The sequence below is a fragment of the Rattus norvegicus genome, chromosome 19 (assembly GCF_036323735.1).
Source record: "Rattus norvegicus strain BN/NHsdMcwi chromosome 19, GRCr8, whole genome shotgun sequence".
In the NCBI taxonomy this organism is placed as follows: Eukaryota; Metazoa; Chordata; class Mammalia; order Rodentia; family Muridae; genus Rattus; species Rattus norvegicus.
This window is the reverse complement of record NC_086037.1, coordinates 72,492,528-72,511,082: the sequence shown is the minus strand read 5'-3', so window position 1 is coordinate 72,511,082 and position 18,555 is coordinate 72,492,528. Positions and strand designations below refer to the sequence as shown.

Sequence of the window (18,555 nt, the reverse complement as noted above, 5' to 3'; positions counted from 1 at the left end):
TACAGTCTTGTTCTAAAGAGAGCTCCAAGGTGGCCATGCACAGGATGGGCGAGAATAGAGGCAAATACCTGGCAAGGCCGGGAATGTGGCTTGGTTGGTAGAGTGCTTGCCCAGCACCACAGCTAATCGGCACGAAGTGTATGTACCATGCTTGGGGGGAGAGGTGGGAGGATCAGGAGTTCAAGGTTATTCCTGATTATACAGTGATTGGGGGGACCAGCCTGGGCTGTATGAGGCCCTGTCTCAATAAAACAAAACAGAACAAAACAAAAAGAAACTGGAGGGGTGAGGGAGGTGGAGGGAATGAGGGGTGGGGCAGGCAGGTCAGAGAACCGAGAACTGACAATCTCTGTCTCATAGACACAAAGGATCAAGAGCTGAACTTGGCTCTGTTCTACAGAAAGGCACTGAGTAAACTTAATAACAAACGCGGAGGAGAGCAGACATTCTGTGGTGGTGTCTCGTCAGACGGCGATTTGAACCGATTACCCAGCGGACAGATGGTAGAACAAGACACAAAATGAAATTAGCAATGATGGAACCCAGATGGAAATGAGGGGAAAGGTCAGGATGCTAAAGGTCAGAGAGATTTGGCTCCATCTCGTCTTATTTCATAAAGGACTGAGGTCATAGCTCAGGGGCCTCTCTTGTGGGGCGGCTGTCAGCCTATTTGCTGGGCCGAGGAACCAAGTACTCACCCAAGATTGCTCAAAGCTGTAGGTACGGCGCCGGTCTTCCACGTCCTCATCCTGTTTGGCTTGCTGGAATTCTTGCCGTAGACGTTGTATCCGGTCATGGTTGCTAGGGGTGGATCGATTGCTAAAAGAGAAGGGGCAGCCATGAGCACCCTCAAGAAAAGAAACCATAAATCACAGTTGTGAGGTGGGTAAAGGGCTGCTAGCTGTGGGACGTTGCTCAAACAGGAAGTGAATTTTTACAACAAAATCTGGGCGTTTGAAATGGTCATTTGTTCTCAGGACTTAGGGCTCACTGGAGCTATTCCAGTAGCGCTCTGAGAGGGTGAACTGTGTTTGGAGACCTCTTTTGTAGTGATCTCTCGAGGTCTCACTTCCTTTCTATAATCTGGTTAGGTGCTGGCAGCCAAGTCCAGACTAGCTCTTCCAGCTCCCTAGCCCAGAGCACGCCATTCTTCTTTGACTTCTACATATGAAGCAGAGATAATTACCTTCCATCAATATCATCCTAATCAAGTGACCTGACACTAACTGCCCACCCCAAACAGCAACAACACCCAGCCTCGCAAGCCAGGTGTAGCATATACCGATGGTTCTGGCATCTCTGTAGGAAGCTGAGGCAGGAGGATCGAAAGTTCTAGCCATGCCTGAGCCATTTGGTGAGATTCTGTATCAAATTAAAAACAAGAACAAAATTTAAAATGAAGCTGGAGGTGTGGTTCAGGAGTACAAGGCCAGCCTAGCGTATTTTCTCTGCAGAGCTGCAAACAATTAAAGTATATGCACCTGTGTGGGTATCTGTGTGCATACATGATTGTATGTTTATGCATGTATATATCTGTGAATTTGTGGATGTTCACGTGTGCATGTGTGCATGTGCATCATACATGTGTGGGTGTGTGCATGTGCATCATACATATATGGATGTGTGCATGTGCATCATATATATGTGAATGTATGCATGTGCATCATTTGTGTGTGGATGTGTGGATGTGTGCATGTCCTCAGTGATATGAAATACTGTATCATATTGCTATTTCATCAGTTTCCTGTTCACATGTCATCACATGTTCACAAGATATGATTTTCACGGTATAATGAGAAACACAGAGTAAGGTAGTGTTTAAGCAAACCACTTGCTTAAACAATGATGCTTTCACTTTGTACAGCACCAAGCTTCCTTTTCTACAAACAGCTGTAAGACTGGTAGAGAAGGCAGAGCTTCCCCTCACCCCGCCAAGTGTGGAAACTGACATTTCCACAAATGTTTTGGGTGGGTCGGTCTGAGAACATGAAAGTTAACAGATCTGTAAATGTGCTGTTTCAAACCAGTCAGCTGCTGGTGCAGTCTTGAAAGTTCCCTCCAAGCTTCTGAAGCACGCAGGCCACGATTCCTACTAGAGTTGCAGCTATCTCTCGTTCCAGAACATTAGCACTAACTACCAGCCTACAGTTCCTTCTTTTCCATGCCAACAGTGACTGTCTAGGCATGCTATGGTCTAGATGCCAGCGCAGTGACGGAAAAGTGAGCATTTTCCAACCTTACTGTCCCTTTAACATTACTGTCACTTTAATGACTGTGGCTTTTTGCTCCCAGCATGCATCAGTGGGAGGATGGTCAGAGACAAGACTAACTATGAAAGTGCTCTGACTTCAGCAGGACCACTGCTCAACTGTTTCCATGCATTAGCTGTGCATTTACGTATCTCGTGAAATCCAAGCAAGTGACGGAAACCAATCTTCCACTGTCCGTGATGAGGCGAAAGTCATTCCCCAACAAGGTGGCTGATGAGGTCCTTAATTTCAGTTTTGGTAACCTCGATGGCATTCTGGAATCAGCCCTAGAACTATCCTGGGCCTTGGTCTCCAAATCTGCCCAGTTCTTATTCTTTGCACTGGTTTCTTTAAGCTTGTGTTCTACAGAATTAGACAGGTTTGCCCTAAACCAGCAACACCACTTTTCTGGCTTTAGCTGAAGGCGGGCTTCGATGCCTTCATGATTGATGGTGATGATTTCCGAGGACGGGAAGGCCATCAAGCGCCCTTTGGGAATACCCATTGGCAGTGTGGAGGTGAGACCTGGCTTCAGGAGAGGGAACTATTGTATCAGCTTCCTTGTTTCTCAGGCCAGGCTGTGACGGGCCAATCATTCAAATCTGGGCTTTGAAAACTCAGATGAGTTCTTTTGCCAAGAAAGCCAAAGGAGATTTAAATATTCATTAGCAACAGTGACTAATCCCTACACATCCCAATCAACCTAGACTAGGGCTAGCGCCAATTTAAAGCTGGCCTTTTTCTTTTCTTCCTATTTTCCCCACACCGGTGAAGAATAAAATACAACCACCACCAAAGTAGATTCAAGGGATGACTGAGTCAAAACAAGTCTTAATGAAGAGTCTATAAATTGCATTTCCAGAGACCCCCACCTCGTGGGGATCTGAACAGAGATGATGGGGGTTTAGGATTCTCTCTATGAACACACAAAAGACACCTTTAGTCCAACTGCTAACACTTCATTTTCTCTTGCAATACTGGCTTTTGTAGCTTGACTGAGTACATGCATGTGTATGTGCATACATGCCTCTGTGTGTGTGTGTGTGTGTGTGTGTGTGTGTGTGTGTGTGTGTGTGTGTCTGCATGCACACATATGTACTATTTGAAGAAGATTTGCTTTAGTTCAATAACGATGTAGGTTTTGTTCTGCTGTTTTCTGTGCCTGGTCCTACAGAGACTTCTAGCCTACCATACGTGCATGGTGTAGTGAGACTTGGAGGTCCATAGAAACAGGACACCTGACGTGGAACCCCCTGGTGGGCCTTGTGTGCTTTTCTGTTATTTGTGCCAAGTGTAAGTGGAGCTTCTGCAGGCCTGCTAGCTTGACACTCTTGGTGTACAGGGTGAGGGCACAAGTTGTACAACCGTACCTGTCCCCACTCACTGGTATGAGGGTGACCATCTAGGAGAATATGACGGGTGTGCTACTTGTGAAGAGTGAGACAGCCAGTCAGGGAAGAGCCCAGGAGTACATTCAACATCGGGCTCTACAGCTGAGAAAGCTCCAGTGCCTCACTGACAATGGGGTTAAAGAGTCCATGACACAGGGGCGTCTACATACCATGGGAGGGGCTAAGATGAGGGACTTCCTTCCTTCCTTCCCTTCTCCCTTCCTTCCTTCCTTCCTCCCCTTAATTCCATTCTTCTCCTCCCTCCCCCCTCCCCTACCTCTCTCTCTCTTCCAGACATGGTTTCTTTGCATAACCCTAACTGTCCTGGAACTCACTCTGTAGACCAGGCTGACCTCGAACTCTGAAATCCGCCTGCCTCTGCCTCCCAAGTGTGTGCCACCCCTAGCTGGAGCAGTGCTGGAGATCTCCCCCTGGTGGTGCAGGTAAGGTAGAGACGACAGGCTGACCAACTTAACTACTACCCAGACCCATATCTAGGGTTCTAGAATCAGCCCATCCCAACAGCTGTATCATCTGCTGGGATGCATGAAAAGGCCAGCCCTGCTGTCCCAAAGCTACAGGATCTCCAACACACACAGGGCAACAACGGGAAAATGGGAAGGGTCCAATATTGACAGTTTCACAGAAGCCTGAGATCTTGAACCAGACCAATGACTCACTGCAGTGAACATTCTCAAGTGGAGATGTGCAGCAGAGGGGTTCACTGTGGGGCACACTACAGCTTCCATGTGCAGCAGAGGGGTTCACTGTGGGGCACACTGTGACACACTATAGCTTCCATGATGAGAAGATTTCTACGCTTTGTTGTGGTGGTGGTGGTAGTGGTGTGTGTGTGTTGGGGAGGAGGTTGCAAGGATGAAGGGTGAATATGAAGGGACAGGGAGAGGAACAGGACTGCACTGCATGATGGGAGAGTCGCAACCAATCAATAAAAAGTTTTTTAAAAAAGAAAAGAATGGTGTGTGCTGCCACAGCCCAGGTTCTTCCGTTTTTTAATAAAACAGAAATTATAAATACGGTTTTTACCTTAAATTTAACCACTGACTTAATGTATTTTTTGATTCAGGACAAGTCAAACACAAGAGTACAGTTGGCAGGCAGTAGCTACCTCCACTTTATATTCTACATTGCTGTTTTCTGTTTGCTCTCTTGAGTCATTTATTTCTTCTGTGTCAACTGCAGCCATGTGGCCTCTGAATGGCAGTCCTGAGAAACAGATGCAACCGGTTTGGAGACAGAGTTCATCCTGAGGCTCAAGAGGCCAGGGGTAGAAAATATTGGGGGTGGAGGGGAAAGTGTTAAGATCACAACTTAATTTTTTTTCCTGTATGTTTTTATATGTATGGGTGTTTGACAGGCATGCACACCTGTATGTCATGTGCCCACAGAGGCCACAAGAGAGCACCAGATCTCCTGGGACTGGAGTTAACAAAAGGTTCTAACAGCAGGTGGGTCCTGGGAATTGAACCCGGGTTCTCGGGAAGGGAAGCCAATGCGCTTAACCACTTTGCAATCCCTCTGGCCCCTTTGCTTTTTAGAAGTTTAGATGTTTATCAAGCCACTCATTAAAGTCGCAAGAGTGCGATGACCTCTGTCGGCGCTGGAGAGATGACCTTTTTTTTTACCTTTACCAACTGAGCCATTTTGCCAAAGCACGACTAACTTTTAAACTGCTGTTTTTCTGTACGTAATTAAGCATGCTGAGAGGTTGTACAGGGCTCATCTGGTGTTAGGTGTTGCAAACCTAGAGACAGGATTTAAAGTATATGGGGCAATATGTTCACAGGTTTCATATGCAAATATCTTTAAATATCATATAAGGAACTTGGGCATCCACAGATTCTAGTATCCAAAGCGAATGCCTGGTGGCTACTAAACTGTACCAAATATCTGAAAACGGGCATCGTCCTTACAGCCTCCTAATTCACCTTCTCCTTCCCATCTACACGGAGCCTGGTTGCACTCTCTTGTGGGCCTGAATTCTGACCCAGCTTCTTAGAGGAGCAAAGAGAGTTTGCAGAGGGAAAGGAATGCTTAATGAAACTGATGAATTCTTCACAGACTAAAAATACCGTGGCATTTGCATTTTTTAATTAAGCAACAGAACTCTGAAAACCTAGATCAAGGGTAGAACATTCAGACCCCAGATTTAAATGGAGGGCAAGCCAGGCATATGTTTGTTAAGTAGGGATTTGGTACCTTGGTGCCTCTGGCCGTGCCCATGGAAGATGTGAACACCAGTAGGAGGGTGGACAATAGACCTAACTGGATTGTGGCCAGCCTTCCCTGGTCCCCGAAGGGGACAGTGATGGTTATATCTGACACTGGAGAAGAAAGTAGCTAAACATGGTATGGGATGCATTTATTCAAATAGTTCTTTCTTCCCCACCCTCTCCTTTCAGCTTTCAAACTTCTACCAGGAAATCAAATTCCACCTCCATGAAGCGTCTCCTAACTTCCCAGGCCAGCTTTGTATGGAGTTCTCCCCTCAGCTGTCCTCTGAGGAAAACACCGTTACAGAGCCTCTCAGAATGAGCACCCATACATCTTTTCCTCAGTCTTATTCACGACCACCACCAGTGGCAGAGCCCAATGTTCAGCAAATATTTCTGAGGCTCACCTTCTTACATGCTGCCTTTCTGGAACTCACCCTCAAGCGTGGACAGGACCCACATTTGTTTCTAGTTGATGAGGTGAAGTCACACCATTATTGGGTATGTAAGATTACACTTATATAACCACCCTGATAAGAATAGGGGGTCCATGCCTATTGAGCTGCCTGCCCCGAGGTCCATGGCTGCAAAGAAAGAGCAAGGAGGTCTGGACTTCCCCGGCAGAGCCTCTGTGGAATAGCCAGCCTCACTGACCTCTTCACTGTCCACTATGAGACCCTGAGTGGAGGAGGATCTAGCTGAGCCATGTCTGGACTCCAGACCCGCAGTAATGGGATACAGATGTGTGCTGTTTGGAACGACTGAACTTGTGTTAATTTGTTAGCTTCTCAGACGTAGCTCACTGATAATTGCACGTGGCCGGTTTGGCTTACTCTGTCCAACGGAACACCTGCGGGAACAGTAAGGACGGTGGTTTGCGACGTGACTGTCACGGGTATGCTCTTTCCTGCTCTTGACGAGAACATTTCCACAGTGTAAGAATGTAAATATAAGCAAGACCAGGCAGATAGCTCCGTCGGTAACTTCCATGCAAGCACGGGGCATCAGATTTGATTCCCAGAAGCCACGTAGGAAAAGCCGGATATGGTGGCAACACTGTGTATCACTCAGGGTTTCTGCTGCTGAGAAGGAAAGGTATGGGATGATGTCATTACGCAGGTGAAGGCAGGTACAGGATAGAACGAGGTCTGTCACTGGACGAGAAGGAAGGATGAGAGGGAGAAAAGTTTTAGAGAGAGGAGGAGACTGGAGCGAAGGAGAAGCTGCCTAGAGAACATGGCAGTGGATGTTAAGATTCCTCTCTGCACCTTTACAGGTTGTTATGAATGTTCTTAAGGGATGGATGCGTATGCATGGCTTTGTGTGTCTGGGCAATTCTATCTTATCAATTGGATCAGAGGTTATTGTGTTGTGTGTTCTTTCATGTGGTGATTTAAGAGAGTTTGTGGTGGTGGAGACACTGGGCCATCACAGAATTGAGACGTATATTTCTGGCATGGTGGCAGCCTGCCTGGGGAACTAGGTGGGTACAGAGATTGATGCCAGGCTCAGAGAGAAGCCATCAGCAGTGTGGTACGGGATGGAGCAAAGTGGGTGAGAGGCTTTGCTGACTGAGATGATGATATCTAACGGATATCTTGGGGCACTGCGCTACCAGACCTAGTGCTGGGTAGAAGACAGCATTTAATTTTTTATACTATTATAGCAACAGAAAGGTTTCTTTCAGCTTACTACTCTCACATTTCCGCAGCCGAAGGAAGTCAGGGCAGGAACACAAACAGGGCGGGGAGCCTGGAGGGATTCTGCTTACTGGCTTGTATTCACAGCTTGCTCTATCTGCTTTCTTATAGCACCCAGGACCATAAGGGGTAACGTGCCCCACAGTGATCTGGACTCTCCCACATCAATCACTAATTAAAATACATCGCAGGCCTGTCCACAGAGCAATGTGTTTTCTCAACTGAGGGTCGCTCTTCCCAAAGGACTCTAGTCCATGTCAAGTTGACATAAAAACCAGCAAAATCTGCGAGGTGGAAACAAATAGATGCCTGTTGGCCTGTCAGTCAACCCAGTCAGAGCGGCAAGGATTCCTGTCTCGAAAAAAACAAGGTGGACAGAGGCGAAGGAAGACGCCTGAGGCTAACAAGTCATACATTCAGGCTCATGCACACAAAGGGTGAGAGAGATGGGGGTAGGGGACACAGAACTAAACTAAGTCTGTACCTAAGCACTAAGACTGAGGGGAGCTCAGTCAAGAACAGAGCAGAACTGACCAGCCCTTACTAGGTCTTTAGCTGTGAGCCACCCTCAGAGCAGTGCGGCTCTCTAGAGCTCCCTCCCTCAAACCCCCAATCACTTACGCTCCTCTCCCAGCTCAGTCATGTAGAAGAGTGGCGTGGGGTGGCTCTCACTCATTAGAGTGACCTAAAAACACACACAACTCTGTCCTTGCACTGGAACTGAGTAAACATGGCCTGTTGCAGAAATAGGTTCGTCAAAAGAACGGAGGAAATGGGTGCTTGCTGTGCAGGGGGATTCTGACACCATCATTTATAACGATGGTCCCTGCAAAGTGCTGGCCTGAAAGAAAGTCCGCCAAGTAAACACTGGTATAGAAGATACAACTGGAAAATCAATGTCCGCTATATACCTTATCAAATAAAACCGTGGAACACCAGAGATATGGCGTACGTTCAGTAGATATCGTCCCAAATGCTCAGGGTGAATTGTTGCTTTTGGGGATGGGAGGATCTCTACTAAAACTACCTACCACACTTTGTTCTGAAAAAAAAAAAAATCAGTACTCAAGAAAATTTGGATGCGATCTGGTGAGCCTTATGTCCCCAGTGTCTATGTTTGAAGGAGACTATGTCGGTTTGTATATGCTCGGCCCAGAGAATGGCACTATTAGAAAGTATGGCCCTGTTGGAGTAGGTTTGTCACTGTGTGTATGGGCTTTAAGACCCTCACCCTAGCTGCCTGGAAGTCAGTATTCTGCTAGCAGCCTTCAGATGAAGATGTAGAACTCTCAGCTTCTCCAGCACCATGCCTGTTTGGATACTGCCATGTTCCCACCTTGATGATAATGGACTGAACCTCTGAATGTGTAAGCCAGCCCCAGTGAAATGTTGCCTTGGTCATGATGTCTGTTCACAGCAGTAAAACCCTGAGACAGAGTCCTAGGGGCTGATGGAGCTTGCTCACAAGTCACCTACAAAGAGCTATTCATTTAGGGTCCTGGGCTTATCAGGTAGACTTCAGGTCATTTATTTCAACAGGAGAGCTGCTCAGCAAATGTCCATTATCCACGCCGGCCTCCATTCACAGCCACTTCACTTTTGCCCGATCCTCAGCCCCACCAATTTACTTTCTGGCCTAAGCTCAAAATTCTATTCCAAATGCTAGCGAATTTCACACCTGTGCTTGGCACCCAATTACTGGAGATGCAAAGGGTCCATTATTCTAGGTCCTAATTAAAACACAAGAAGTTAATTTCCAGATATTTCAGATCCTGGAAATAATGCAATCCACAGTCAATCAACGTTTTTCCTACCAAGAAGCTTCCATCGCTCTGACAGGTATCCTATTCGTGTGTGTGTGTGTGTGTGTGTGTGTGTGTGTGTGTGTACATGCACACACGTGTGTACCAGAAGATGATGCTAGGTTTTTTTTCCCTTGCCCACTCTCCACTTTATTTATAGAGACAGGGTCCTTTGCTGAACCTGGGCTCACACTCCTCTGTTTTGCTGAGCTGGACAGGTCAGCAAGCCCTCATATCCTTGTGACTCTGGCTCCCCAGGACTAGGATTGCAGAGTGTGCACCACCCACACATCATTTTATACATGGGTTCTGGGGATCAAACGCAGGTTCTCGTGCTTGCACAGCTGAGCCATCTCTGCACTCCTCAAAACCATCCCTTCTCAAAGCATGTTGACTGAGACAAGCTAATTCCCTTTCTTGTAGAATTGTCTTCTCCTGGTGCCCAGCTGTGCATCCCAACACTGACTCTGAAGGGTGGATATTTCATAGATGTCACTTAAAGCAACAGGGAGACTGGGACAGAAAGAGACTGACTGTAGGAGCAACCGATGTGGGGGAAACTTGTCAAGCTGTCTTGGGAGCAGGAGCCATAACCAGCCAATACCTCACATCATTGAACAATGTCTCACTGTGATGTAGACCACGGATATGAAGGGTTGTAAGCCTTTTAGGACAGTCAGCACGATAGAGCAGAGGTAGATAAGCCCTTAAACAGAGACAGCAAATCACGGAGGGGCTGTTGCTGCACTCAGGAATCTAGGCAGAAACACCAAACTATGGCACCCGCTCAAAGCCAAGGAAACCACCTCCTGACACTGATTTTGTTCTGTGCTGGTTAGCAATCCCATCGATTAACCCTGATCTTCTTTTGCCAGAGAAATAGTTTTCATCTACACACATCAGAAGTAAATTCTTAGTTGCTGTAAATTAGTAAGCAAATACAGATTCTTCATTAAACTCATTACATCCATCCGTTAGAAGGGAACACTCTCTTTTGTTTTTCCTCCTGGCATTCAAGTCCAGAGCATTCTGCTCAACCTGAGGTACAAGCAGCAAGGCAGAGGTGGACGTAGTGGAGATCTGTCCTCTGAGACATGGTGGTTATTCTTAGGGAGATGACAATGAAATTGAGGACACTACTCTGTGTGGGGGTGCATGTGTGTATATGTGTGTGTGCATGCATATGTGTATGTATGTTCATGTGTGTGCATGTAGTGCATGTATGTGTGTGCATGTGTGTATGTGTGTGTAGTACACATGTGTATACACTTGTGTATGTATATATCTATGTGTGTGTGTATGTGTGTGTGTGTGTGTGTGTGTGTGTTGTATGTGATCTGTGAGTACTGTACTCACAGACCAGAGGTTGACACTGGTGTCTTCCTCAATTCAGGGTCTCACTGAACCTGGAGCTCATTAGTTATGTTGTAAGTTGCAGGGATCCCCCTGTCCCTGTCTCCCCAGCACTGAAGTTACAGGTATAGCCCACCATGCCTGGATTTCTGTGTGAGTCCTGAGGGTGTCCCTGGGTGCTCACGTTGGCACAGCAACGTGACTAAGGCGTCTCTCCTGCCCAACATCTTCGCTTTCTTCAGAAAAGGTCAAAGGTTGCCGTCCTTTGAAAACCTTTGTTTCTTTTTGTCGGAAGGGAGTGTTTCAAGGCATTGCTCTGCTTCCGGTCACCTGTCCAACTGACAAGGCTGAAATTGCTAAGTTAGAATTTGGACAGACCAAAATGACGTGAGGCAAACTGATTCGCAGGCTGCTAATGCTAAAGCATGCTGGGCAGGGATACAGGATTCCCACCATCTTGTAGGCTCCGAGACGGATGAGGAATGGAAGGAGGCTAAACCAAAAGATGCACCAGCTACCAAAGTACAAGTAAAAATAGCTCCTCCACACAAGCTTCATTAAGTTTTAGCGGCAAATATCTTGGGGTTTTACACTCAGGCCACAGGTCATAAATTCACAGTACACCCCCCCCCCCCACATGTTTCACAAACACCTGAATTCAATTTCTCTTTGGGCTGCGGAGCAAGAACGTGTGTTACAATTAATTATGCCTGTGAAGTTAGCTTTGAACAGGGGCAGATTTTTTTTTTTTTTGTGAGGCAGGACGGTATTTATGGTGTTCGGTATTTTGGGACAGCTCTTTCTCCCAACTTGGCACTCCTATGTTGGTGGGTAAATCTAAATTCAGTCAAATATAAACATGAAGTAAATTATTATAACTGTTAAATAATGTTTCCATTTTCCATAGATAACTCAGATATACAAGACACGGAGCCAAGGTCTTTTTGGGTTAACGGAATTCGGGTAAATAGATCTCTGCCTGTGAACAAATCAATCACTTTAAATTGCACAGTGGCATCTAAACAGAGACCAAGTAGCTCTGTTTATATGTGTCTGTGAGCACATGTGAAATTAGCCACTTAGGGAATACCACGTCACCTTCAGTTTCTTTTTACAGTTTTCCTCATCATCTGTGATATGAAAAGAATTATGAGAGGCTTGTGCAAATCCCACAGGCGCTCCCTCTGCTCGGCTGATAAAATTCATCTCCAGGCTGCGACACCCGTGATTTGTTGGCCATTTCGCACCAATTCCAGTATAATAAATCATAACAAATTAAAACCATAGAGCTATACTCTCTGGGTTAAAAAGCTGGTCATCACGACTGTTAATCCCAAGTTCGTTCTGATAAAAAGCAGTTCTGGGTCCCAGGATGCTCTGCGGATCACAGGGAGGTCTCCCCACTGGTGGGGAGCTCGTCCGTCCTCTGTGGCCCCTGGTAACAACCCCATCGTCTTATAAGCAGTTCTCTCTATCACCGTCATCACTCTTCCTTATTAGCTTGTCAGTGGTCTCATGCAGGAGTGAGGGGGATTTAGCTTTACTTGAGGGGAACACCTCTAGCTGCAGAGCTCAGATGTACAAAGGCACATAGAGCTTTAGGATCCAGCAGTAAGCACACAAAGAAAAAACCACTGGAGCCCTCCCTGACAGGAGTCAGACACACTTCAGGCTGGCTTCTACTCAGAAGGGCTACTGCTTGTGTGGGAGGGACAGCTCAGAGGAAACACTTGCCTAAGTCACAAAAGTATTAGTATTAACATTTATATCATCATCATCATCATCATCATCATCATCATCATCATCACTACTATTAATTAAGGAGGTCTTATTATGATACCCAGGCTGCCTGTGACCTGCTAGGCTTAAGCCATCACCATGCCTCAGCTTCCCAGATAGCTGGGGGTATGAGCCCCATACTTGGATTTTTTTTTTTTTAATTACTAGTGTAGTGGTGAGATGGTTCAGTGGGTAGAGACACTTCAACACTTTGGTTCTATCCCTGGAACCCACACAGTGGAAACAGAGAACTTCCAAGTCATCCCCAGATTTCCACATTCACACAGTGTTGCACACACATATCTACTAATAATTAAAGGCAACAAAACAGGACAAAATTTTAAAAAACATATCAACGTAAAACTAGCTATCGAAGTTTTTACGGAAAAAAAAACCCATATATTTAAATAGAACGGTTTCAACAGATGGTGCCTGATGAGAGAACCATGTAGGGCTGAAAACCCCAGAGACAGTAGAGAGAAGGAGTCTTAGTGACCTTGTGACACCCTCCACACCTTACAGAAGGAAATGGGCAAAGGGAAGGCAACAGTCAGACGCTGGGTCTGATCCTGAGTCAGCTTCCCAGCAAGCTAACCTGAGGAGCCATAAAAGCAGGCGATGGGGGAAAATGACCTCGGGTACACCTGCCTACAAATCTAAAAGCAGCTTGGAAAGCACCTGTAAGGTGTTACGTCTATGAGAAATCACACAGCTCACGAAGTCATTATAACCTGGTTAATAACCCTCAAAGTATACTCCTCCTACAGGTTGCCTTTCTCCAACTTTCCTATAACTAGTAAGAGCATGTGAGGCATTTCAGTGGGGGAGAGAGGTGGTGTAAGCTTAAGGTTGTATTATTCATTCAATAAAGCCATCAGGGATAAAAAGGTTAGCCAGCTGTGACCCCGAGTTAAGGTCTGTGTCTCAAACTGAGATAGACATTCAAGAGGAAAGAACAGATGGAATTCAATGCCCACATTTAAAAAAAGAAAAAAAAAGAATAGGGAAAGAAGAAGAAAAAAAAGGAGCTATGAACTTTGAAATAAAAAAGCAATGGAAATTAAATTACAAAAGCTGATAGATTTCAGTGACAAAATAAAATGATTATCATGTTCTTTTTCATATTAGAAGAATTTTTTTAATCACACAAGCATAGAAACTAATTATCGAACCATTATTTTAATTCTTTAATCATGACATGATTACACAGAATCCAGGACTAACGTTTTCTTTGTTTTTGCATTCTCCTGTCTTTAATGATAGCATAATTGCAAAATTCTATAGAAAAGAAAGATACCTGTTTAAAGATAAAAATCCCAGTGTGATGCAGGATTTGATTATATATTGTATTTTAATTCAAAATAATAGCAAATTTCTATATGGGTTCCTGAAATTACTCAAAAATGAGAAATAATATAGTACAACTAAGATACACACACACACACACGCAGCCTACACAGTTTGTAATAGACATCGCTTTAGTTAAAGAAAGAGTGGGGAACTACTTCTTTGCTTAAGAGAGAGGGAGGGAAGAAGAGAGAGGAAGGGAGGGGGAGGGGAGGGAGGAAGGAAGAGGGGGAAGGGAGGGGAGGGGGAGAGAGAGAAGGGGGCAGCAAGAAAATAGAAGGTTGGATATTTCTGAACACAAAAGAAAACTTTCTGTATGTCTGTATTAGCTACTTTCTGTTGTGGTAAAATTACCGTGTGAAAAAGAAGCTCGTAGCTGGACCATATTATGATGGCTTACAGTTCCAGAGGAAGGGTCCACAAGGGCAGTAGTGCTACGGGGAGCTGAGAGATCACAACTGCAGCCACCAACAGGAAGCAGAGGAAAAGCTATAGAGGAAACAAGGCCCGCCCCCTAGTGACGTACTTCCTCCATCAAAACTCCACCTTCTGATGGTTCGGGAATCTTCCCAAACAGCACCACCGACCAGGGACCACGTGTTCAGACACGTGAGCCTAAGCAGAGCCGAAGGGAGTGTTTCGTCTTCAAACCTCCACAGTACCACCGTTTCTCGATAATTTTAAGAGCTTTTCAATGTGTCCCTTGCTTTTACTTATTTTATGCCTTTTTACTATTTATGATCTGCTCTTATAACTTCAGTCTAAATGTACTCAACCCTTCCTCTTGTCCCAGGCTTTGTTCCTCCACGAGGGAATACAGCCAGTGATTGGGCTGGAAGCTAGAGTGGCCCATGTGCTCTCAAAGTCCCTTACATGTTGTGATGGTTTGTATATACTTGGCCCAGGGAGTGGCACTTGTGCGGTGTGGCCTTGTTGGAGTAAATGCGGCCCCGTTTGGGTAGGTGTGTCCCTGTGGGTGTGGGCTTTAATATCCTTGTCCTAGCTGCCTGGAAGTCACTATTCTCCTAGCAGCCTGCAGATGAAGATGTAGAACTCTGAGCTCCTCCTGCACCATGCCTGCCTGGATCCTACCATGCTCCCACCTTGATAATAATGGACTGAACCTCTGAACCTGTAAGCCAGCCCCAATTAAATGTTGTCCTTGTAAGAGTTGCCTTGGTCATGATGTCTGTTCACAGCAGTAAAACCCTAATTAAGACACATGTATACTGTCTACATCCTAAATGCTACCTGAAAGCTGGCTCCCAGCAATCCTGCCTCATGGCAGATGCTGCTCTGACCACCTGGACCCACGAAACTCTTCAAACTGAGAGTGTCGAGATGGATACATCTTGATCTCTGGTTTGCTACTCTCTCATCAAAATGTCTTTGTCATGGTTCACTCATCATCAATAGAATCACCAAAAATCATCTGGTATAATTCAATAAGTTAAGCATGCAAATATATTTTTTCATATATATATTCATATGTATACATACACACATATATATTATACATTCATATACACACATGTGCATATGTATGAACTCTTTACATGAAACAAAAACTTGAGATTCTATAATGATCCTCCACCCAGGTTCCTCTGGAATCCAGATATTTCTGATTGGTGTGTCTGTAACTGTTCTCCCTGCTGTACTCGAGTATATCTGCCAGCATTCTGTTAAGGCAGACAAGCACAGCTATCCCAACCCCTACCCCTGGCTCCTCCCCTACAGTAGCAGCAGAGTGTATATAATAATGTATTTTCAGCTTGTGTCTACATTGCTCACTGCTCATTCAAACAGGGAATTTGATTAAACCACCTTTCTTCTGCGGCATTCTTTACTTTCTCTGGCTTCATTTTCTTGTTGAAGATGGTGCTCTGAAAAGCAGATCGGCCACCGGGCCTGGTCTACCACATGGGAAGTTCCTTCTCTGGGGTCATTTCAATCTCTACCCAGGAGCGCCCAGAAACCTTTGGCTTTCAGTCATTCTGCCCTCACTCATAAGGTCATAAGAAGACCTATCCTCCCTCCTTCCCTCGACCCCTTCTCTCTCTCATACACACACACACACACACACACACACACACACACACACACACACACACACACACTTTCTACTCTCTTTGGTTATCGTTGGACTTTCTGACTTATGTCATTTTTAATTCTCGACTATTTTTAAATGTCACTTCTATAACGAACTTGGAAGCACTGGGAGGTTCTCTATATGAGACTATATGGGGGAGAGAGATTATCGGCAGTCTTTTTCAGCTGTAGACCCTGCAAGCGGAAATGATGACAGGTCTGAGGAGATAAGCCCACTGGTGTAATACTGGCCTGAAGAGAACCTGGCCACTTCCTGGTTAGATTTGGAGCCTGCTGTGCAAGATGGAGCTCACGCCTGGTACTACTGCATGGGCTGAAACGAATGGCTATGAAAATCAGTGTAGAAAAGGTTACCACGGCATTTCATACAGCCGCTGCGATTGGTCAAACACAACTTGGATCAGATCAAGTCATCCAAAATCCCAGCATGGATACAGGAGAAGAGGCTCATAAAATGGCCCGACCTCTATCTGACATGGTATCGGCAATTGATGGGTGCTAGGAAGGGAGAGTCCTTTTACTTAAGGGATTTAGCATCTCTGAAGCCACCTACATTCTAGGAGATGGTCCTCCATGCTCCTACAAAATGGACTCGGTGAGTTAAAAATAAACTAAAAAACAGCACATGGTGTTCGGAACAGAAGTGGGAATGGGGGAGAACTGGAGGGAGTGAAAGGGGGTGGGTTTGCATAAAATGCATCATGAAATTCTCAATAATAAAAAATCTCGGGCTGGAGAGATGGCTCAGTGGTTAAGAGCACCGACTGCTCTTCCAGAGGTCCTGAGTTCAATTCCCAGCAACCACATGGTGGCTCACAACCATCTGTAATGGGATCCAATGCCCTCTTCTGGTGTGTCTGAAGACAGCTACAGTGGACTTATGTATAATAAATAAATAAACCTTTTAAAAAAATTCCAAGGGAAAAAATTCCTTGGGATAACAAAGAAGTAAATACACAAGTATATGAGCACTTACAATAAAACTTAAATATACAGACCAGGTGACTTACAAGCTAAAATGGTGGTCTGTGACAGTAACCGTGCTACATGGGCCACCACAAAATTATTTCTGATTCTGATCATTCTGATTTTTAAAAAGAAATGTATGCAATTTACTTAAAGACCAGTTTCTTTGAGACAGGGCCTGGCTGTATACCCCTGGTTGGTTTTGAACTTGAGACAGTTCTCTCTGTCTTCTGAGTGTTAGGATTACATGTATGCATCACCCTACCAGCCTTGAAAGTAAAGACATAATAGCAAATGTTACCTATAGAGCTCTGTGCTTAAAGTAACTGTCCTTTCTTTGACGTCTCTTTAGCTGTAACACACGGTTACGCCCACTGATCACCTTGGTGATTACTGCACTCACATCACCCAGTTTCAACATGTGCTGTGTTTACTCTTTCTCCTTCAAAGATTCCAGCTCCTCCTTCAGGCCTCTTCAAGTTGCTTCCGTGATGTTGGTGTAAGAAGTGGGTGGCGCTTTTCCTCGCAGCTTGGCCGGCCCACAATGATAGAGCCCCAAGGACACAGCTCTAGGCGCTGGCATATCCTGCATTTTCAGAATGTTCTGGGCTTTTATGACTGATAACATGTGAATGGACACCAGCCAACTCAATTTGGTACAGGATCTTGAATGATGAGAGTCATAGGAAAAGCAGCGGATAATCTGATTATCTGGAGGTCTGCCAAATGCTCTTTGAACGTGTCAATCCTTCTGCTTAGACAGTCTTCTAGAAGCAGTGTCTCGCACTCTGGAAAGAGACCAGCAGCAATATTTCTCTAATTCTTGAGAAACACTTTGAGGTTCTTCTGGACCACGAGTTTTCATGGCCAGACGGCGTGAGCAGAAGAGATGGCCAAAAACTGAGCTGGGTTTTACCCTGCAGACCACGGCATACTCTCCAGGGTCTCTGCATCCCAACCGTCTTGCTGACAAACGTCAGTGGCAGAACTTTTACAGACACGGGACTCTGTAAAATTTAGTTTCCAGGCATTGGCCGGTTCTACCTTTGCTTCACTTCTAGTCAGATGCCACTTTATTCTACTGCTGACTAATGCGTGTCTTCTGTTTGCTTGAGACAAGATCTCCTTTAACTCAGACAGGCCTTGAACGCACTTGTAGTCAAAGATGATTCTCCTGCCCCTGCCCCGGAAGGGCTGAGATGTTCCTTCCATGCCTGCTGCATGCGGTGCCAGGGCTGGGGCCCAGGACTGTGGTGTGCTACCCAGCACCGCCTACTGAGTATATCCCCCCGCACCAGATTCTGAAACTACAAAACTGTAGCTGATTGAATGAAATAAAAATGAAACATTTCGTCCTTTATACGTTGTCTTAGGTAGTGAAAACCTTCCCTTCCCTCTGTCTAAAACGTTCAAAGATTTTTTTTTTTTTTGAATCAGTAGCTTTTACCTGTTAGCTTGACACAGTCTAGAGTTATCGGATAAGAGATTGCTCAGATACAACAGACACGCGGGCTCTTCGGAGGTGGTGCGTATCCTGACTGTTAATTGATGTAGGAGGGGCATCATCACTCCCTGGGCAGCTGGTCCTCGGCTACATAAGAAAGCTGGCTAAGCAAAGCAACAGA

At 45.5% G+C, this 18,555-nt stretch overlaps 1 protein-coding gene across 14 annotated transcripts in view; it reads right to left on the bottom strand.

The window, feature by feature from the left end:
* The window catches only part of Pard3 (par-3 family cell polarity regulator), a 549,854-nt gene that overhangs the window by 16,191 nt on the left and 515,108 nt on the right, over positions 1–18,555 (bottom strand). For all 14 annotated transcript variants that reach the window (XM_006255828.2, XM_039098024.2, XM_017601367.3 and 11 more), the window contains one exon: positions 699–819. In XM_006255828.2, coding sequence (XP_006255890.1) covers positions 699–819 — 121 coding nt within the window. The remainder of the gene's footprint in view (positions 1–698; positions 820–18,555) is intronic.